This window comes from Phoenix dactylifera, chromosome 17 (genome assembly GCF_051530095.1).
Source record: "Phoenix dactylifera cultivar Ajwa chromosome 17, Ajwa_hap1_PhDact_Kaust_v1.1, whole genome shotgun sequence".
NCBI lineage: Eukaryota > Viridiplantae > Streptophyta > Magnoliopsida > Arecales > Arecaceae > Phoenix > Phoenix dactylifera.
In genome coordinates, this window is record NC_143206.1 from 8,393,342 (window position 1) to 8,416,539 (window position 23,198).

At 37.6% G+C, this 23,198-nt stretch overlaps 2 protein-coding genes and 1 pseudogene across 9 annotated transcripts in view; 1 reads left to right on the forward strand and 2 right to left on the reverse strand.

Moving 5' to 3' along the window:
- LOC103723615 (preprotein translocase subunit SCY2, chloroplastic) overlaps positions 1 to 2,206 on the forward strand; it is a 37,739-nt gene extending 35,533 nt beyond the window's left edge. For 6 of the 7 annotated variants that reach the window (XR_016398909.1, XM_088713332.1, XM_008814578.5 and 3 more), the window contains 4 exons: positions 779 to 902; positions 1,023 to 1,129; positions 1,518 to 1,638; positions 1,757 to 2,206. Coding sequence is in view for 6 of the 7 variants with exons in the window: in XM_088713332.1 (XP_088569458.1) it covers positions 779 to 902; positions 1,023 to 1,129; positions 1,518 to 1,607 (321 nt within the window). In the remaining variant the exon portion in view is untranslated. Of the gene's footprint in view, positions 1 to 778; positions 903 to 1,022; positions 1,130 to 1,517; positions 1,649 to 1,756 lie in introns of all 7 variants that reach the window. The other variant, XM_026800167.3, reaches the window with a different exon arrangement.
- A 2,189-nt stretch (positions 2,207 to 4,395) lies between these two features.
- LOC103698415 (exocyst complex component EXO70C1 pseudogene) lies at positions 4,396 to 8,411 on the reverse strand (annotated as a pseudogene).
- Positions 8,412 to 10,067: 1,656 nt separating this feature from the next.
- AMI1 (amidase 1) lies at positions 10,068 to 22,632 on the reverse strand. 2 transcript variants are annotated; one of them, XM_089928079.1, is made up of 10 exons: positions 22,387 to 22,632; positions 21,841 to 21,993; positions 21,423 to 21,547; positions 17,891 to 18,016; positions 15,783 to 15,965; positions 15,530 to 15,677; positions 12,932 to 13,100; positions 10,849 to 10,983; positions 10,565 to 10,709; positions 10,068 to 10,452 (listed from the first exon to the last, which is right to left on the reverse strand). In XM_089928079.1, exons 1-10 carry the CDS (start codon positions 22,503 to 22,505, stop codon positions 10,424 to 10,426), a joined length of 1,332 nt encoding a protein of 443 aa, XP_089784205.1. In that variant the 5' UTR covers positions 22,506 to 22,632; the 3' UTR covers positions 10,068 to 10,423. The 2 variants fall into 2 exon arrangements, with proteins under 2 accessions (XP_089784205.1, XP_038988782.2); XM_039132854.3 differs by having other exon boundaries at positions 10,423 to 10,709; positions 22,387 to 22,622.
- Between the last annotated feature and the right edge of the window lie 566 nt (positions 22,633 to 23,198).

Here is a 23,198-nt window from a genome sequence, read left to right on the forward strand (position 1 = left end):
CTGTTGACCTCTTAACTATCAGATCCAAATAATCTAACTCAGTAAAACCTTCTTATAACAGAAGATAAACATAAAGGATTTCAAAGACTTGAAAAGGAAGAATAGCAAAAATAAATGTCTGAAAATTGAAAATGCAAACCCTGGGCTACATCTATTCAATTCGCTTTCATCATTCAGTGTCATCCCCAAGATTATCAGGATGAGCTCTAATATGTTGCTTCACCACCAGCTCATCAGGAAGGCAAAATAATTGTTTCTTATGATCGAACTACTGCATTGGACGCTCCAGTGGTCCTCAATCATTGTTCCCAAAGCATCCGACTATCTGCCGGACGAGGTGGATCATCACATGTTGGATCATGGGATTGAATGTGTAGCAGAACTTTGTAGTTGTATGCATCCATTGGTTTTACATCTTTGTTTAGGCTCCTCATATAGTTAAAAAGCTAATTCATTTCTGCAGAAACCTTTGGTAGACTTATGATTCATTCACTTTAGCCCTTTCATAATTGTTGGCATTCCCATGAAGCTTTGTCTAACTAGTCTCTCTTAAATCTGGGTTAGCTTATAGTAGTTCATGCTAAGTTTTGTATTGGAACATATTTCCTAGCTTGGAAACAAAGCCAGGTATTAGCTTTATCTCCCATTTACATAACTGAAGAAATTGCACATTGAAGATTTTCCATCTTGCACTTTGCAAAATTAATTGCTTCTGCTCTTATGTTTGAGTTGTCTTTTAGAATTTCACTTTTTTCTTAACCGTGTTCTCCAATTGTAGGCAAACTTACCCAAGGAGATCGCTGATTACATGACAAAGATGGGTGCTAGAATACCAAACATAAAGCCTGGAAAGGCAACGATAGAATATTTAACAAAAATTCAAGCTTCAACACGTTTCTGGGGTACCCTCTCCCATGGCCATCAAAATCAGTATTTCTCATGAGTGGTGTCTGGGGATGGGAGTTAAGTGGTTACTAACTTCTCTGTGCATAACAACTTCACATCATTTTCATGTGTTGCAGGTGGATTGCTACTAAGTGTATTAGCTACCTCCTCTACTTTGCTTGATCATTATCTACAACGAATTAATGAGGGATTTGCAGTGGGATTTACATCAGTCCTGATCATTGTGAGTGCATTCCGTGACATTCTAGTCCATTTGGTTATGCATGCAACAATGTGCATAATATGCAATGCAATTTAATGTATCTTGTCTGTCAATTTTAAGATTGTTTAATAGATATAAAAATATTATTCTAGTGCTAACATTTTTTAGCTGTGTGGCATGTGTACTTTGTTTTAGATGAAATATGCATGCATTTTCTTGCTGATGTATGGTAATTCTTCTTTAAGTAATTAATATTCTCCAACAATGGCAGATTTTTAAAGCATTGTGGGCCTTTAGTCATATCCATTATGCTCCATTCAATTTACATTTCTCATATATAGACATTTACAGTGGCTGAAATTAATGACAGTTAAAGTTTATCATACTGTTCCAAAACCTATTATTTCAGGTGGGCTCGATTATAGAGTTGAGAAGATCTTATCAGGCATACAACGTAATGCCATCCCTCAGCAAGGTTTTGAGGAGATATGGTGCTTAGGACATGAGAAGTGGATAGGTGCCGGAATGAGGTGATACTTGGTCCATCCTACTGTATATTTATTAACTGCAAGATTTTTTTCGCTTCAACTGTGAATGTGCTGTTTGATGCTCCCAAATGTTCGGTAAGTAATAATTGGTATTTTGCAGAAGCATTGCAGTATTTTTCAGCAGAGGAAATTTAGGCCCTTGGAAGCAACAATCTTGCTCGGCAAGTTCAAGCTACCGTTGCCATACGGATGCCCTTCAACTTCTATTTGCCAGAAACAGAGTTGTAAGCATCATTGATTAGATGAGAAGGAATGTTCAAGATGCAGCAGAATCTGGGGTTTCTTTTGTTGAGCATCCATGATGAGCTATGACTTCAACATGATACACAATTGTGCCAAGTATAAAGGATTTTATTGTGGGATTTGTTAGAAGCATTTGCAAACCTGGTAATAATTTCTTGTCTTCATTGTTTTTGTGCACTAGTGTCTTTGTAACATATATTATTTTCCTGAGTAGGAATTGCTTTGTAAGTATCAAAAAATGTATGACTGTTGCGATTGAGGTGAAGAGGAAAATGCCATAACACCAGAAGCTGTACTCTTTATTGAATTCTTTTTTTTTTATTTTAATTCTTGCCATATGAAACACAATTTTGTAAAGTCTTTGTTTTGTTCCTCCTAACTGTCAAAAGAAAAAAAAAGAGATAAAACCATGTATGCTTCCCTCCCGCAGAAAAAAAGGGAAGAACTAGTGGTCAATATTAATCAAACCAAGTAATATTGGAAACCGAAAGAACTAATCTAAGACCATTTCAGTTTTTGATTAACCCAAAATTGGGAGGAATAAAATCATGTTTATTTATTGATTTTATTCAAAAATGACAACTAGTAATAAATAGTGAACAATGTAAATCGACAAATAATCTAAATGACATCATGTACTAACAAAATTTTAAGTAGAGTATTATAATATTTCAGAATATTGAGAAAGCTCAATTTTGTTCCCCAACAGACCTGCACGTACACAAAAGATGTTCGACATTAGGGGTCAATTGGGGATCAGACCAATCAATGTTAGATTCAATTAAGGACCAGCTTGTAAATTTGCAGCTCATGGTCTACGCCTGTTATGGGATTTGGAAAGGTTGGACTTGGTGCAACCGTGAAATTATTTCATTGTGACCTAAGTGCTGTATATTCGAAACAGATTTTCTAATATACGGGTAAGATTTCGTGTGTTGTGGGGGAGGACACCAGTCTTCCTTCGTCTGCGTTGGATGCGAGGGCCTGAGCACCCAAAGCGAACAATACCTCGGGAGGAACGTAATCCTCTTTCTCTGCTAGCTTAATGTGGGCTATGCTGTTGTGTGAGGCTCCGGCCAAAGGTCGTCCCCGCAACAGATGACGCGCCAGGTAGGGGCGCCTCCTCTCTCTATTGACTACCCCTCAGGTTGCCTGGGGGGCTGGCGGGTAAAATCCGACATAGGACTTTTCCGCTGGGGGGGCTATGTTGTGTGGGGGGAGGGGATCTTGAATTTAGTCCCACATCGGCTAGTAGCGGAAAGGTTCTGTGCCTTAAATGGGGGGTGGAAATCCTTTTCTCTCGAGGGCCTTTTTGTGGAACAAAACCGTGAGGGCACCAGTCTTCCCTCGTCTGCGCTGGACGCGCGGGCCGGAGCGTCCAAAGCGGATAATACCTCGGGAGGAACGCAGTCCTCTTTCTCTGCTAGCTAAATGTGGGCTATGCTGTTGTGTGAGGCTCCGGCCAAAGGCCGTCTTCGCAACAGCGTGTACCACATGCTGCTCAGCCTTACAGTGGTTGAAGTACCACATGCTGCTCAGCCTTACAGTGGTTGAAGTGTTATAGGCTGGGATGTTTTTTTTTTTTCTTTCTTTTTAAAAATAAATTTATGGGATTTGGGCTACTTTTTCTTTGATGCAGCCAGCTCCTCTAGTACTATGAATCATTTTCAGTTTACAGGTACTTAGTAAGTTGTCACCTCCCTGCTAGAGGACTTGAAGCGAGGAGGCTACAATCGGGGAAGCTTGGGACACGGATGATTAAAAAAAAAAAAAACTTTACTTAGAAATAAGGAGAAAGATGAATTGAAGCACCGCTAAATTATTAAAGCACTGAAGGAGAATTGTAGCACGGAAAAACCATTAAAGCACCGACCGATACATGGTTACAATTCACTCAACGGTGAATAACACAGTTCCCAAACTCAATAAATGCTGGAAACAAGGCTGCTAGGTGCTACTTTCACAGGTGGAGCACACCTTCACAACTTGAACTCACGTCCTCATGCAAAGTTCTTGCAATCCCCATTTATAGGCGCCAGTTGAGGGGCTTCTACAACTTAATTTAACTATATTATGTCTTCTTGATTGTAACTAAACAAAAGTTTCAGCAGAAAAGAAAATACTTAAATAATTAAACACAATGAAGTCTAAACAAAAAGGATACAAAAAGGCAGAACAAGTAACATGGTTCAGTTTCCATGAAGCTGAAACAGAAGCTGAAATTTGTTTCATGGTTTCAAAAACCTCCAACATAAGCTTCAAGAATTGTAGCTTTTAGTAACCCCAATATTAAGTTTGAGGTTTGAAGAATTAACTCACCAATGTATAGCTCCTTCCATCACAATTCACCCCTCAAGTACTTAGTTCTCTTTCTTTTGCTTTCCATCTCATAGAAGTTCTATACACCATGCACATCAACAAGCAGCATAAGAGTAAAATCATTTAGTATGTTGTAATACTTGTTAAAGCTTGGATTGGCCAAACACCAAATGCCAAAATCTTCTGAGACGGTAAATCACACGAAATAAATAATCCAAATTAACGAATCCTAAATCCTAATCATGTAAAATCTTTATATATATATATATCTATATATCTATATAGATATATGCACCAAGAAGAACAAGGTTATAGACAGCGTCCGGAACAGAATACGTTCTTCACCTTCGTTGATAAGAGAACAATTAACAAGCAGCAGCAGTGCAGAAGAGCGGAGCAGCACCACTCAAAAATTAGCCTACGTCCACTTTTCTGCCATCCATTACTCCAAAAACATCATGTCCTCTTCTTCATCCCAACTGAAGGGTTTCCACTGAAGAGCTCATCGATATAATTCTCCAAGTCATCCGGTCCATACTTGACATGCTTATCTGAACTCACGTACTGCCTGAACCTCCCTAAGAAAGATCGGTATGCCGGAACTATCACCGCCGACACCGACACCCTCAGCTCCGACTGCAGCTGCTCATCGTTCACCACCCATGAGCTCTGCCTCCTGTGAATCTCCTCAAACATGGCATTGAAGTTCTTGAACCTTTCCTTCACCATCATCTTTGACACGTTCCCCTTCACCTGCAGCCCCTCATCCTTGAAGCATGCAAGCACCTTCGACCACGCCTCCCGCTGGTAGCTCTTGTGGTACTGCCTCAGCTCCGACGACCGCTTCCTGATCAAAGAGTCTCCGAGCAGCTCGCGAATCTCCGACGAGCCCTTGATCTTCTTCATGATGTACCTCCCGTTGTTCATCAAGAAAATGTAGCTCAATGCCGGGTCCTTGTAGAGCTTCGACTTCAACTCCAGGTTCGAGTCGAGCAAGTCCATCGCCTCGATGAATTGCATAGCAAATGGACTAAAATTTCTACCTCCATTGTTATTGTTGCTGCTGTTCTTGTCGTTGCTGCTGCTCTTGTTGACAGATTTTTGGTGATCTTGGAAGACTTGCTCCAGAGTGTTCTTGTATTCGGAGGCATACTCCAGGTAGTTCATGACGTAGCGAGTGAGAGGATGGATATCCCCACTCGGCACCGGGATCTTGCTGCTGTCAGCCTTGATAGAGCTCTCAAGGTCACAGAAGATAGCAACTGCTGCCTCGCCGAGCCGTGACCGGGCGGAGGAGATCTCTGACTGGAGATCGGTGCGAAGAGAGGAGGAGGAGGAGCCTTCGGGCTCAGCAGGGAAAAGGCTGTCCATCTCCGCAGTCATGTCCCTCAGAGCCTCGTACATGTCGAGCACGTTGAAGAGCTTCTCCGCCGAGCACTTGCCCGTGGCGACGGCCTCGGCGAAATTGAGTAGATGAATGATGACTCCTCGTGCAAGGTTGCTGAAAAGGCTGCCGGCGATGGCTTGATGGCCGGAGAAGACCGAGCCGGCGAGTTCCCGCTCGTAGGAGAAGGAGATGGCGACGGAATGCTTGAAGGCTTTTATCCATGCAGCGATCTCCCCTTCCAGCAACTCCCACTGCATCCTCTGAACATCACTGACGCTCATCTTTTGGAATCCGATCTTGGTCAGGTTCTCGTCGAAGGCATCGCGGCGGGTGATGATGAACGCCTGGCAGCACTCGGTCTCGTACCCCGCGGCAATCATCGCCCCGGCGATCTTTCTTAGCTTCTCGACGACAGCAGGCGGGTAAATTGGATCGGTTTCAGTTGAGCCGGATGTTGTCTCCGATGAGGTGGAGCTGCCATGGTCGTGATTAGGCCCCGGCAGCGAGTGTGGCTTCTTGGACTTGGAAAGTTTGCTCCTTGGCTCTGGTTTGGTTCGTGAATCCTCGAGGAGCGATCGGAATTCCTCTTCGAGGAATGACATGGCTCGCTCGACGATGGCGCCGGCACGGTTCTTGGCCTTCCCATACTTTGTCTCCGATGGAAAGATGGTAGCGATTGTGGCAGAAAGCTTGGAGATCCGATCGATGGCGTCCAGGAGCGAGAGCTCGTCACTTTTACGTGACCATTCGCCGGCGATGGACTCGTACCTGGTGATCTCCTCCTCCACCAGTGATACCAATCGCCCGACGGCAGCTTCCGGGATTTCAGGGGGATCATGATGACTCTGATTCTGGCCATCTCTGTCGATGCTGGTGACCGAAAGGAAACGGTCAATGTCGGCAAAGATGATAGTGGCATCTGAATGGGAGGCTCGGCTCTTGTCACCTTGCTCTCCTTCCTTTGTTGCTTCTTTATATGGTTTCTCTTCTTTTCCGCCCTGATTTATTTGGTCCTCCTTATCTTCTTCCTCTTGTTTGAGGTTTCTGTTGGCCTCCTCGAGGTTCTCTTCCCTGCTCTTCTCCTCAACAAGAGGAGATTCGCCTTTCTCCATTCAAATTTCTCTCTTTTGTGTTTGTGGATCTCTTCGTCAGGAATGTGGAAGCAAAATGGGGGAGGAGAGATGAAGAAGAGGACAGACCGAGGAAAGAGATGGGAGACGGAGAGAGAAGGAGAGACAGAGGGAGAGGGATGGCGGAAATGCAGGTGGGGAGGAGGGAGGGGGGATTGAACGGTCGTTGCATGGCATGAAGAAGCTATTTCGGGATTCAGGGTTAGGAGTTGCAGACACGTGCCGTTGGAATATAGTCAACTGGATGACCAGCGGGATGCGAACCAAAGCTGGTTTAGCAGTAGCCCTTCTGGAACTTTATGGCTTGAAATATTGACCCATGCCTATCTTTCAGGCGTCACTACAAATCATGTATAGCAGCAACTAATGACCTTATTTAAAAAAACTAATCGGAAGGTAATATTTAAATTTATTTACCCTGTACAAGCTACCCAGTACATAGTTGATGTGGGACTAAATACATGCATGCACAAATCCGAACATTCTCCCTCCATTTAAATTTTGATGTCTTCTCCAGGTTAAGAATTCTAATACATTAAAATCTAATTACAAACGGACCATGATTAGCCCATTGTCAGCCCAACAGGCTTGTGTTGTAGTGTCCCCTAATCTATACAAGCCATGAGTCGGATCTACTTTAATATAATTTCTAACAACTCAGGATCTCACAAAAAAAAATCAGCCAAAAGGTATTATTTGGATTCTTTAGCCTATATAAATACCCAAAATCAATCCAGTGCATAGTCAATATGGGACTAAACAAATGCTAGCAATGATCCTCACATATACATCTGTGATCTTCTTGCAATAACTTTTCACCTGTAATACATTCACAAATGTCTCAAACCATTCCGTAGAAACACTCACATTCTCCCAATACCATATGGAAAAAACAGACCTCATCACAAAACTTTGACTGCTTTTTTCGGTTTCAAAAGCTCAGCTGCTTTGAAGAAGAATAATGTGGTGGGCGCTGAGCCCGTAAGAGTTCATATGGTTTCATCATTTAAAAAGGATGAAGAAATACGATTCTAAGGATAGATAAAAAAGATGATTGGGTAATCATACTTATACGAAGGTCAGGTGATTAAGTGCAACGCCCTCTATCCTCCAAAGTGTAGGAGCAAAGCAGAATTGTTGGTATCAACTTCTGCATCTAAAAATGAAAGGACTTTCATATTTCATAATCTATGGAGAGAGTGCATGATATAGCAAACATTGTCGATTGTCATCTGAAGCTACGTTATATGCTCGTTGCTCCCTGAACAGGGTGCTTATGGGATTTCATATGTAATATTATGAACAAGTTTTGGATCATGAGCTCGCAAAAATTTTTCATGTTAACCAATTTTGACACGTTAATCAATTTTGTAAAAATCCTGTCCAGGAACAAAGAGAGATCTAGTATCTGTCAGTTGCTGAGGTATTTGTAGATTTCAACTTTCTCATGATGTGGGCACCTCAAAATCCTCTTAGAATACCTCCTTGCAGTACAGGAGGTACTGCATTTGAATCCCCCACTGGTATCCTAGAGATCCAATGATGAGTAATGTTGGTGGCTAGTTCTTGTTGGCCTGAGATTAGTTAGTGCAAGCAACAAAGTGCAGTTAGGCACAGGTTTACAGAATGCAGCACAATGTATGGCTTCACGCAATGTATAAACAAAATGAATTTTAGAGCAAACGTTATTTTCCGGCCTTTGGTTTCTTTTACAAAAACCATTTTTTCCCCCTTTTTTTTGGAGCAAGGTCTCTAACAACTGCCTCAACTCAGCAGGATAAATCCCTCCCCATACAGTAGATCTAACTGAAGACCTCCCCCTATTTGCTGCTGTTAGAGATTGATTCACTGATTTGATTTGTTGTGGGGATCTATTAATATCACTAATTGAGCGAAAGAATATAAAGTGAAATATAATATTTTCTAATTTAGTGAAATAGTTTACTAATGCCATCCCTCTCATTCATCTCGATCGTAATTACGATACATGCCCCCTGGACCTTATTAATCTGACAAATAATGTGCATACAACGTAACCATTACATGATTCAAACTTTAGTCTTCATGATCCGAGCACTGGGAATTTCCAAACAATCTCACAAATTTTTTAAGAGAAATCTCGGTGCGCTATTACTTTTATTCCTTTAGAAATAATCAATTTTCATATTTATTACAGAATCATATGAGCATGTTCTGAGAGCTAAAAGGAAAGAACCTGTAGGTGCTAATGGATTTACAATATAAAATCGAGATACTGGAGATAAATAAGGTAATAAATGTTTCAATTAATCTGATCTTATTTCCAATAGAAAGAGAGAGTCCTACAAGATCTGGAAGTTGAAATTTAAAAAGAAAGGAGATCATGGTACGTGGGTAAATTTTTCCTGAGAACTCATCCACCAATTATAGAAGAGTTTAAAAGAAAGGGTCATGTTTAAGGCAGCAATACAGGAAACCACAAGTGGTGTTTTAAACCATTTCATGTAAGCTAGAGATCAAAAGATTAACGGACACAGATAACCATCGAATTGCACCATCAGAAGCAAGCTGGGGCTCAGAATATCAAACTCCGAGGAAGGGGGGCCATGGGGTGCTCCATTAAGAGAAATCTCCTACTCATATGTAAGTTCTTAGGCTGGTCTAACACACAAAGGTATACCACTGAGCTAATGCTCAGGTTATACATACATGTTTATCAAAAATAAGAGTAGCTATAATGGTATAAAGATGAATATTACTTCAAGATGGAATAGATAGACATACACCCCCTTCACAATTGCAAGGTAGATAATGAGGAAAATGAGCAAAATGCAGCAGCCACAAGAGGATGCATGGGCCATGGGAAAAATGCTGCCACCTAGTTAGGAATGGGAAGAGCAAGTTTATACATGGTAATGGCAATTTCTTTATTTAGTATCATAATAGCCATCCATCAAATCCTTGATTCTATCAAATTATTGACATTCATTAGACATAGAGTTCTATTAAGAAGACTAGCTTGACCAAATACAGAGAGAAGTATACAATAAAGAGTACATGGGTCTTCCAAGACTAGCCTAAAAATGGTCAAAAACATAGTAGAGCCTGAGATCCATTTAAGAACTGTGCAAGCTGGTGAAAATGGATATGCTCTTCTAAATACCCTAGGTTGGTCATGTAATTAGTTTCTGACATACTTATGTACATGCAAATAGGAAAGAAAAAAGAAGAAAAGAACGTATCACCTTTTGGTATTTCAGGTAAAAATTTTGTTTGATCACCCTCGTTATTGGTTAAATAATCACAAGAGCAATCAATTACTGTAGGACAAAAGAAAGAACATGTGGGAGTGATTTTGTAAAAGTAACATAAGGAATCACAACTAATAAGCAGCACAATGAAACATATCTTTTATGTCAGTGTGAAAACTAGCACTAGCAGCTTTTTCAGCTAACTCAGCTAGCCCATTTTGTACATTAGTGAAACAATAGCAAAGTACAGTCAAGCGACCTTTTCATTACTCCAGCAATCAAAGAGAGCCAGCTTAACCAGCGAAGTAATTTCTCACCTAATCCTTTTCACCATTCCAGCGTTCCAAGAAAACAAGCTTAATCAGCAAAGAAATATCTCATCTGAGCTTCTGGACTGGCTGATTTGTGCAATTTTTCTATTTACCATTCCACAGGAGTATTAGCTTTTCATGTAGAGTTTATTCAAACCCTTGAGCTCCATGGTCCACTTCAAAGTGTTATATTCAATTTACAATGAGAACAGGGAAGAGACCAATTATTAAGGAAAAGATAAAACATTAATATGCACAAAACACACTACTAAGGTTTATTTCAGTTACCCAATTCCCAGGCAATGATTGCTTGTTCTTTAAGGGTAGGATAAAGAGTCTGGGCAAGATTAAGAAGAAAATGATCTGCGCCATGTCTTGCTAAGAGAGAAACTGACACGGGAAGATTATCATGCATTCCAAGTGGTATATTAATCTGTAAACAATACAGTATGTAGAGTATAAGAAATATAGGCAATCAATTTGTGATTGAACATAAATTGGTATAGACAATTATACATTACAAAATACCAGTACAACGACAACAAGAAGAAGAACAACAACAAAATGAATACCTGGCAAAACCCAGACATTCCAGCAATAGAGAGCAAGCTAAAAGCTTTAGCACGATAAAGTTCCAATGTACGAGTCTCCACATGTAGTTTTGGTGGAGGTCCAGGAACTGTAGGAATTGCAAGGACCCCATGATCCTACAGAAACATAAGAAAAGAAAATGAAGGTCGCAAACTTTAGATACAATAGAAAGAAAGACGGTAACCAGTTAGATATGAAAATTTGAGCACTCAAATTGACAGAGGTAGAAAATAGGAAGTCTAGATATCAAATTCTTCATCAACTTTCTCTGAAGCTATTGCATTTTTCAAAAGATATCTCAATTTATTTGAATCTCCTGTTAGCTTAAATATCATTAGATAGAGTCAAGCAGGTCTGTTTACAAGAAATTAGAAGTGGAGAGATCGCAAGCAGCAAATTATAGCTTGTTCATGAACTTGTCGGATCCTGGTACAAAATTAATCACTTTTACTGAAGTGCTTGTTTGGCTATCAAATGAGTCCGGTAAATATGAAAACTCACAGTAAAGGGATGTTAAAGGTTTAGTTCATAAGTAAGAAAATCTATACTTATTTTTCTGCATATGAAATAAACCTCCCATGCTTTAAGTGGAAAATAATGTATGAATAATCAAAGGAAATTTATCGAGGTTCATTCAGTATCTTCTTACCCTAAAAGAAAAAAATGTTTTAATCTATATAGCCCACATTGCATAACTTACTTACAAATCTAAATTGATACAAATATATATTTTACTTCAAGTCGTACATTGCAAAAAGATAGCTTTGCCATCGTAAATGATTTTTTGCCACTTCTCTCTTTCAATGCCAAGATAATGCGGCACCTCTGCTGGATATTATTTCCTGCTTCAGATGTTCTTTATTTTTTTAAAGAAATCCTCTTTTAGATGTTATATTTTGTAAATGATCAACAAAGTAGTCTTGACCCTTCTCTTTCTTCTTACCTTTCAAAAAAAAGAGACTCTTCTCTTTCTTCTTTTTCCATAATCACAAAGACAAAGTTGCATGAAAATTAACTACATTGTAGGCCAAAGCTTCTTGCTCTTCATCACATTACCATCAACAGCTGGGCCAATGTGGACAACTGAATATATGGAAGACTAAGAAAATGTGATTTGATATATTCTCAAATGAAGGCAGTTGTGTTTAAAAAAGATCAATGAAGAGCTTTAATGGGTCCTGCATGTAAAAGTTTGATCTGGGCACAAAGTCCAGTTATTTTGTCAGTTAAATGTATCTATGAGGGAAGATAATTTGAAGATCAACCACCTGCTTCTGACCACCTGCATAGATACATGCAGTCTTGTCTTGATGACACTGAATTGAGATTAATATGCTTTCTTTCCTTACAATTTTTTGTTATGTTTTGAACAAAATTTGAATTTTTAATAGCTTCTGTCTCTCAAAAAAACAAAAGTTGTTACCTTTGCACAATCAATCATCTTTAAGAGGCATAGTGATTTCACAAAAGCGGGAGAATCAGCATTTGACATTTGGCACGGTAATCAATGAGCCAATAAGTCTCTCAGGATATGGACATATATGGCACCGAAGTTAGTGTCTCAGAAGATATTTTCAACAAATTGATAACAATATTGGTAGGAAAGTTAATGTCTCGGAAAATATTTTAAGCAAATTCATAACATCTTGACATATTGTACATGAAATTTGTCTCCAAGCTATTTCATCTGTTAATAGGTTTGTAAATTTCATTTTGGTCTAGTTTTTGGTTCTGAATTTAGGGAGCCCATGGCTACATTTTCTGACAAGAAATTCAACTATAAGCTACTGAAGTCCGGATGGCTCTTTTCTAGGCATTAAACAGGATAATATTTGGAAAATTGGTAGGATTTAGACCTGGATTCTACTCACCAGAAAAGTATTGGGGAGGTCAAGGTGGCTAGATCAATTTGTGCATCTATCTATAGCTATAAAATAGTAGCTTCCACAATCCACAGAGAAGCAGAAATAATGGAGAAAAAGAAAAGATAAGAAATTCATACATGGAACAATAAAATAATAAAGCAAAAGTAATGCTAGGAATAAAACGGAAGAAAAGCAATACCTCCAAAAGAGCACACAGGGCAGCATGAAGTTCAGTCCTTACGGCATGACACCATTCTATGTTTTCATATGTCGCTGAAAGGGCTTCTGAAACTCTTTCTGATATCCCTGGACCTAAATTGGGCTTGATAGTATTGACCCATTCTCCATGATTAGCTTTGAACTCAGACCTACACATAAAACTGAAACTTTAGCATTTACATTAAAAACTTAATAGTAGTAGTATAGTACAATCAAAGTATAATAAATATTTACAAAGTCTAGCAAAACTAAAAAGAGAATTTTTCTGCAGTAACTTTTATGAGGATGGACTTGACCATTATATGGTAGTTATGATAATGTTGGAGATACAAAGGATTTATAAATTATCAAAAAAAGAACAATCAATAAAAACTATGTGACCTGCTAAGAAAGGTTAATAAATTTGTGCAATTAAAATGTTTATAGGAAACCAGAGAAGGGAATGGTCAAAATGGCATCTGTCTTTCACTAAGTAACCTTTTAAAACAATATGGATAAACCACTGGTGAGTTATACTAAATACTAATACTATATAAAAGAAGCTTGGTTTCCCACTTCTCAATTTCCATAATGACCCCAATTAGTTATATATCTCTTACGTGTTTAAACCCTTTCCAAGCAATTATGGACTCTGAATAGTCCAAGGGGGTGGACTGTGACGGATAGTCCAAAGGAGGAACTCTCCTTGAGGGAGGAGTTCCATGATTATATGCATAATAAGAATTCCAAGTCCAAAATCTAAATTCATAGTGAGTTAGTGACCAGTTGTAGCAAAAGCTTGAACTTATTTAGAGTAAGAACATAATATACCAAGTAAGTTATAAATAATTTTACAAGAAAGATGTGTTAGCATCTAATCTATGTTAAAATATTTTAAAATTTATCTTATATCTAAAATCTTTAGCAGTAGCCCCAGGCATTCAGACATGCATTATAGCTAGTGCTATAAAATGTATGGTCTCACCATCTGGAACAAACATAAGCTTCAATATAGGCGATCATGTAACAAGCATTGGCAGATGCATGGGTGTTTGTCTACACATGTCAACATGCACCAACAAATTTGTACGTGCATCCATTCATACAAGCATCCATGCAAGATGTGTATAGAGATGTGCTATAATGCATGATTTAGCACAATATGTGTCACCAATAATTCAGGCCTCAGATATTGAATTCTGCATGTGCTCCTGAGAAAGTACAAATATGAAAAATATGCATCACACTTAAAGATATTAATTTATTCAAATAGAAACAATTATCAAGTATTGGATTGATTTAACCAGGTTTATCTTGATTCAGAATGTCAAATGAATAGCAGTTCTGCAAGATACGGGAAAAGAATGAGAAGTTAGTCATTGAGACTGACCGTCAATTTTTCCCGCTCACGTTTACTACATTGCTTATGTGGTTGACAAGGATATATTGGACATAGATACAACTTGATAAACATATGCTGAAGCAACAAATCTTGAAACAAATCTTAACAAGGATATATATATATATATATATTGAGGTCTGGATACATCTATATCCTCATTATAATTATAAAATAATTCAGGATATTTGCCATATTGGACACAATGGGGCCATATCCAACATGTATCAATATCTGATATGTATCCCATACAGCCATGATTGGTGTTTTGGAATATTTGTTCTTCCTAGGTACTTCACAAAGACCAAACTATATAGTGAGTTTAAAGTTGTCATTGTATTTCTCTCTCCTTTATGCAAAAGATATATGTAAAAGACTTCGTTCTAAAATCTTTTTCAATATCAACCTTATTTATGAGTGCATTGTGACTAAGAGAAAGAAAGCATGAAATCAAGCAATGGGAATTGTCCCGCCTGCCAGCAGTACTACATCACCCAAATGGAAAGGAAAATAAGGAGTGGGCCTTGACAATGGTTTTTCTTTGTTGAGTTTACAACTAAGAGTTCAAATTTAAGAAAGATTGCCACGCAATACAAGGTTTTGCACATAGATGATTCTAGGTAGTATGAAGTTACTACGTAGTTCGCTGTTAGTACAAAGTAATACAGCTGAAGTTAGGAAAAAATGGTACATTTGAAAAATGTAAGCAAAGTGATAAGAGAAGAAATAGTGCAAAGTAAAATTTAGCACCATGGTTCGTAAGCAATCGCCCAGAGCCCCGGACCACCATAAGAATGTGTATGACTTACTGAGAATGTAATAAGAAATTATGATAACAAAGTAAACCAGCGACCTAATAGTTGGTAACCAAGAAGGAAAGAAGATCTTAATTTCTACTATAAAGTTCCAAAACTGATATAATTTGTTAGATAACTAACTTTCTACACAATTATCTCTCCCTAGCTGCTGATAGCTCCCTCCCCAGCCCCAACACCAGGGAAGGGACAATAGTGATGTGCCTCCATCACGGCACATTACCTCTCCCTAGTCATTAATTCAATCAATATATTTCGGAATTGCCGTGACATTATTTCGCAGTCTCCCATTTCCTCCTCAAATTCAAATTTTAGAGCAAAACGATAAAGTAACTAATGAAATCAACAGCAGTCAATATACCGAAATCAACTGAACAAGCCAGACCTTTGAAGCAGCCGCATGGAATGCGAAAGAGCTGCCATGGATGGTATTGCAGATGTTTGATTTACAGATATGTTACTCATGAACTTTCCTAAACTTGGAACTTTATGGTGAATATAGTCACCAAGGTTTTCATGGTTTATAATATGGCCTGTAGAAAAATCAAAACCATATGTCAGAAACAAACCAAACTTCGAGAATATGAGAACAAAATACTCAATGTATCTATACATATAATAAAGATGTAATTACTTACTCCCAAATAATTTCTCCATAGTTTTTTTGAGGATATGAGAAATTTGGTCACTCGAAGAAGTTAAGCATTGGAAGCAGTCTTCGGGAATTACAACGCGAGTTGGTTGCTTGGTAGCTTCAATTGGTACTTGCAACAATACGTGGCCTACTCGAGTTAGGGTAAAGGGGTCTCTAGCAAACCAACCTGGATAAAATGCTTCTGTCAATTATGATGCAGGTGCATGCACATGGACGCCATACAATTTGCATGCCATTTTCAGGATACTAAATGGCCGAATTTGGAAAAGTTATTAAGATGAAAATTTCGGGTCTCTTTCTCTTCTTTCCAACAAGCCCAAGAACATTAGAATCAGAGTTATGGTTGGAAAGTTATAGATATTTTAAGAGGCAGGTGTCTTTTGACCTTTCAAATTCTCTAAGAAAATTTGGTTTTGGCTTTGATGTCTTTTATTGTGTGAGTTACCCATATTAAGGTCACTCTTGACCTTTCATTTTCTTCTGTCTTTTCATGTTACCCATAACTTGCCTATAAATAGTCATGAATTGTAATAAGGAGGCATCCAAGCTTTGAATAAAAGTTGTCTTCCTCCTTTGCAAAAAAATTGTTCGTCTTTTCTCCCACTTCCATTGGATTGCAAATCGATCCAAGTGGTATCAAATTACTTCATAGGAGACAAGAATAATCAGCTTGGACTACAGTAAGAGCATGAACTCCATCAAAACCTGAAATTTCTCAACTATTTATGAAAGATGACAACAGTATATGGCTTTGTTATGTTATTACCTATGGCAGAGTCTCATATAAATTTAGGTATCATCATTATTACTAATCTTTTAAGAAGAAAAAAGACTGGCCAAATAATAAAATTCATTAATGTTACAATCAACAATCCAACAAAAGTTAAGACACAAAAAAGGCTCTGGAACCATTTTAAGAACTAAATTTCTTTTTCTTTTTCTTTAAATGAATCAGTTATTTTCATAACACTATAGCTGATATTCCATTATCTAGAAAAATGCCAATATCAAACATAAAATGAAATCTTGACACCTAACTTCAATAAACTGTCAAAGTTAAGGAGCAGCATCTAACCAGCAAATTCCATTTTTCTTTTCATGCCTTTCATAATTTTCCAAATACAAATGGTTATTAGGACAATATGATTAGATTGGATACTGAATTTTAAATTTAAAAATTAAAAGAAAACTTCACATAAGTAATTATTTCTAAAATGTATCTCTGAGATATGTCAAGAAAGTCTAAAAACTTGGATCAAAGATTGACATGTCTTATCATGTCATTGGCCTAATATAAATAAATCACACCGAAGAATCCTTTGGTGAATATCCCATTTCTACTTGATATCCACCCTATTGACACAATGTGCCCATCATTATATGTTATGGATAGTGCTATAAATGGATTCAAAGTGAATCACATGGAAAGATTTGTTGATGATCATGCTCGCATCTCCAAGGACCACATATATGTTATACTTAAAGAATAATGATATTATTGTTTCAATGATGTGGGTTCTCCATCTTAACCATACAGTGTGAAACTTAACCTCATGTTAAAGAGAGTCTCCCTCTAATGGGTAGAGAAATAACCCTTTAATTGTTCCTAGATATTGTCCATTGTAACACTAACACCCATATAGATGCAAGAACCCATTTCACCTATACACGTGCTTGAATTGCAAATTAGAGAACCAATACTCCACACGTAAAATTTGAATTAGGTTAGATTGCTAGACTCAAAACCAACCTAATAATGAGCCAATTTAAGGGCCAACATAGTTGACAAGTCGCTCAAGTCCAAGTCCACTTAATTGTTGGAGCAATCCCACTTAACCCATTTATACCTGTTACCACCCTACAACTTGGCACCAAGCGAAAAGAATATGAAATAAATCCTTACTTGATGTGCCTAAAAGGCTACCACAAAATTGTTGCTTAAGAATTTTGGTTAAGCATCATGCTACCAAATATTTTTGATGTAAGTGGATGCTGCAGTTCAAAGTACAATCTAGTCTAAACTGAAGTCACTAGGGAAGTTTTTCAAATTTATCAATCAGTTGATAACTAGGAATCAAAATTCCTCCTTACCAATGGTATCAAAGCTTTGAGCCATAGGAATGACATTGGTTGTGGATACAATGCCATGTGAAGGACGAAACCCAAAAATAGCACAGTATGCTGCAGGAACTCTAACACTTCCACCCGTGTCAGTACCTATTGAAATCATTCATAAACCAAACAGGAGAGACATTAGAACAAAGATCGAAGTTTATCTAAATTGGGATTATGCAAGAGGATTATTTGAATGTGTCAATGTATCCCTGAAGATGGTTCAACTAACATGTGCTGCGCACGTGTATGCATGTATTTTTTTTATGTAATAAAGTTCTCATTGACATTAACTAACAATCTATGTAATTTGCATATGTATTCTCTAAAGGATGATAATATGTATTCATAATAGAAAAGATGGAGCAAGGATACTGCTAAATGAGATGTTCATGACAAAACTGAGTGTTTGTTATTCTTAAATATGAAGTGAAGTCAAATTCTAAACGTTTTACTTTTACATAGTAAAACATATAATGAAACCTTTCTTCTTTTGCTAATTTTATCAGAATAAAAGAGACACCCGAATAAGTTCCAGAAGTTATCCTGCCATTGAAGGTTGAAATTTCAGAAAATAAAAGGAAAAAATTAAAATACTAAATTTTGCTGATGATGCAACTCATAGAATTTGGTTTTAATAGTATGTTATACTTATTTAATTACATCAAATGTTTTATTTTAAAGGGAAAAGCATAATAAGGAAAGCAATTAATGTGAACATTGTTAATTATAGGACAACTAGTAGACAGTCAGTCATCAAATTTCTGTAACAGCTCCTTGGTATCCTAATTAAATCTCAGTTTATCAATTGCATGTTACTTTTCCTGTGATCAGGTTTATGTATACCGTCTCCTTCTCTAGTTTATTAAGCTACGTAAGTCGCTTGTTGGCAAGGCACTTCAGCATCTATTTTTCATGTGATAAACTATAGTTCCTTGGTTTTTTAACCAAGTCAAATGTGAACTTTTTTGGGGGGCAGGTGGCATGATCAGGGCTTCCATTTCCACTTTTGCAGTATTACTTATTACTACGTGTACTTCATCAATGAGGATTCCCAGTAAATCAAAAGGCATTCTATGAGTAAAATAACTGGCATCTCTTGCATCTGCCTGACAAGAAGCATTATTAGTAGACAGTTTGGAAGGTGAAAACTTTGTTCTTGTATTGCTCACAGATTTTTTTTAACCATGGTTGTTGATGTTATTTCTCCTAAATAGTTTCCCCTTATTAAATGCTTACTCTTAAAAACATGTAAAATGGTATAAATATCATCAAATTTTCAGGTGTTCTTTATCTGAGAACCCCCTGTTCTGCTTGCATTTTTAAAGTGTTCATGCTTCATAACATTGATCTCAAAAATTGCCTACCCTATTAATGTTTTACATGGTTGCTCCTTAATAAGTGGCTCTGCTTCACTCCAATTTATTGCAAACTTCTCATAGGTTTACATGTTTTTTCATTCATATCACCACTTTGAAACAAGTTAAGCTTTCCCCTGAATATATTAAGCGCATTTTGCATTGATTGCACATATAATTGTAGTGGTTTTCATTATCATACTCATACATTCTCCAGTCTAAACCTGGATCAGGGAGGCAGTCTTCCAATCTCTGCTGTCTGTGATTGGTGAAAAGGCTGTAATTGGATGGTTCCCACACAGTACACAGGACAGCATGTCTTCTGCAACTGTGTCGGCCCCATCAAATCTTGGCTGTCACCCCCATGACAGATGACCGTGACTGGAGAGCCAATCCTACATTGTTATGGCCTCCACCTAAGCATTTAGTAACCTATCAGATGACATCTTTTTGATAGGGTACTGCACTAATGTTATTCACAAAAGCAATTTTCATAGGTATTACTAACACTTCGACACAACCAAGGTCATTCTGCTCACCTCTTATTACTGACACTGTCATGTATATGGATTTAGATAGCAAAAGTTTTCATTTTTACTCCTTTTTTTAGTCATTCATACCCATCAACCATCTAAATTTGCAAGTTGCCATGGTTAGGGAGCTTTAAAATATTTGGTGTATATATTTTTCAATTATCTTCTCTTCCTTGGGGAAAACTCCTATTGTTCACAAGTAAATCAAGTTCAGTCCGATGGCCTAAGTAAGCAATGCAAGGCTCAATTAGCCAATGAATTAACTTAACATTGTGAGGCTTATATGATAAGACCTTCATGGATGAGGTTAGACACCATTGTGTGTTACACCATGGCAGTTATCCAGGGTTGTCCTTTGAATCTAATGGATCTGAAGAATGCAATTCTTCATGGTGAACCTTAAAGAGGCATACAATTGAGTTTGATAAACTCAAACAATCTTATATGAGCTCCCCCAAGGATGAAGTTACCCACACATACTATATCATATCTAGGAAATGTGTAGTTAGGTTATTGATACAGTAGAGGGTGTGTACTTACATATAGTGTGAGCCAGAATGTACTGATGTTTATTAGCTCTTACTTATGGGCATCACTTTGACATAAATTGATATAGGCAGCCAAGCAGTAACACGTTTTGCATCAAAAAGAAGATTTGAGTTAAAGCTTATCCACAACAAGCAAGCTTCCCATGATACTACCAATAATATGACCTTCTGATAGTACCAACAGTATGTATATAACACTTAAATTTTGTTTTAGATATGTAAACATTGCTACATGTACTCATGTAGTTGTCATGAGTTTTGCAATTATTCATTTTGTTAATTTGCAGAATAATTATGTAAAATCAATTTCTATGATAAATTATTTGAAGTTGTTCAAAGCACATGTTAATTTGCGTCTGTGCCTTATTCTGAACCATGAAAATATAAATTAATTTAAGCACTTCATGGGCTGCTTCATCTGTTTGACCAACTCCAACATGCAGTACATATGGCAAGACAATTCACTGGTGTCTATGGTATGCATGTCATACACTGTTCATGTGTTCTTCCAAGGGTGAATTTGATATCTCATCTTACTTCTTGCCTACCCCTACCTTAAAATCGAAACCTACAATAATACTAAATAAGCGTTCTACGATAGGCTTGCCTATCTTCTTCAGAAACTTATCGATCCTGTAAGACATGCTTATCATCTTGTATAAGTATACATCATTTATGTATTTCGCATACTATCCATATGGTACCTTTTTCCATTTTTTGTTTATAATGGGCACCTTTTCTAACATAGTCGACTATTGCGGTGTTATGCAACCACCCTATATTTAATCGATGTTAAACTTCGTAAAGAACTAACACAAATGGGAAGAAAATGGTCAATGAAACACCACACCATTCCAGCAAAGAAAGAATGTAGAAGGGTCCAAATGCTTGACGGTGAAAAGAAGAAATTCTACATTGTAGTTAATTTTACTGGAAAATATATGAAGCTATAACTCCTCAAAGATATAGAAGCTAGAATTTGAGATTTATAAAAAGATTATCATGAGGCAACAAACTACATAAAGAACATGAAATTCATCAAGCTTTAAGAATTTTAGTAACAAAAGACTACCTAGAGAAAAATCAACAAGCTCTGCAGCAACTGCCACAGCGGACCCACTAGATGATCCTCCAGGTACTCGATCAGGAGTGCATGGATTAGTAGGTGTACCATAATGCACGTTTTCTCCATTTATACTGTCACAAAAATTATAATAATAAATTGCATGCTTTTCCCATGGTACAATAGTATTAAAAATCTATTACTCAACAAAAATTCCCAAGACTAAAACATCAACCTAGAAGACTGATTTGAATAATAATATAGCAAGGGCACATTAAACTGTGCCCCTCTTACAAAGGGTGCAGTATAACTGTATAAGAAGCTAGGAAACAGGTTAAACTCGCAGCAAAAATGATGAGATAAGAATGCAACTTATGAAAATATCTATAAATGAACAAGAGAAAGCATTATGATCAACAATTACAACCTGTATGCCATCTCATCCATAACAGTTTTACCAACACAGATTGCGCCGGCATCAATGGCTGCCAAAACAACAGGAGATGTGGATGTAGCTGGACCATGTGTCCTTGCCCAGTCAGGATTGCCAAAGCCCGTGACATGACCACTGATATCAAATCTGCAAATTAAAGATAACACTGAATAAAACTGAAATACTCTGGAACAAAACCACAGTGTTGCAACGGGACTAACAATCAGAAACAACTCGAACTTGAGCTCTTTAGCAAACAAACTCTCCCATTTCCATAGTAATTAGTGAAACTAGTTAGTTGATCCAAGAGCTATGTTCGTGCTGTTCATTGCCATAGTGATTTACAGAAGTGAAATCATGACTGATACTTTTCGAAGCGGTACCAGAGAGTAATTATTACAAAAAAAAAACAAGGGAATAACACGATGTAATTTGAAGTAAAAGTCATGAACCTGGATGTTTGTAAGTTTAACACAAATTAAGATTCTAATGTGGTTCAGAAAAATCGGATAAACCCCAGAGAGAGAGAGAGGAGCGCACATATCTTTGACGGCGAATGTGAGGCCCTGCAGAGGTTGGTTAGGAGGAGAGTGAGGCGGAGGGCGAAGTTCAAATCTTTCGATGAAGGCTCCGTAATCATCGTCTCCTTTCACCTCCATCCTCGTCCAAGCACTCGAATTTCTGGTTCCCCCAACTTCGTATTATCTCCGATTTCTGGTTCCCAGACCGTCACCATTTGGCGCGATGCGCGGTGGCGATAAGTGGTCTCTCTCGCTCTCTCTCTCTCTCTCTTTTCTTTTTCTTTTATGATTTGTTTATTTATTTATTTTTTTATTACAATGGCACAGCTTCACTCCTGCATGAATGCAACCAATAGAATTGAAAGAAAGAAGATGACATGGAGGTAAATGGGCAGCTACGTAGCATATCCAAAAGACCTCTTTCAAATATTGAGTGATAAAAGAAGGTCTTTGGGCACATATGAACAGCCACAATCTCTTACCAGCCTGCAAATGTTATTAGGCAGCGAGTGCCTCTTTTTTTTTTTTTTTTTGAGAGAAGGTTTCGTCTGAGACAAAATGAGAGTTACTTTTTTAAATATTTATAAAAATAGTTAGTTAAATATTTTAAAAATAATATTATTTTGAAAAAAATATTATAAGTAAGTTGATTCTTTCGACGTTTCCGATCTTATCCCACTTGGGCCCTGTTTGGGGAAGCTGTGGGCAGTAGAGCTGTTGGAAGTAAAGCTGTCTGAAGTAGAACTGTTATGTTTGGTAACTAAATTTGTAAAGTGCTGTGGTACTTTAATATATATTTGGTAAACAAACTAAGAAAGTACTTTTGTATAA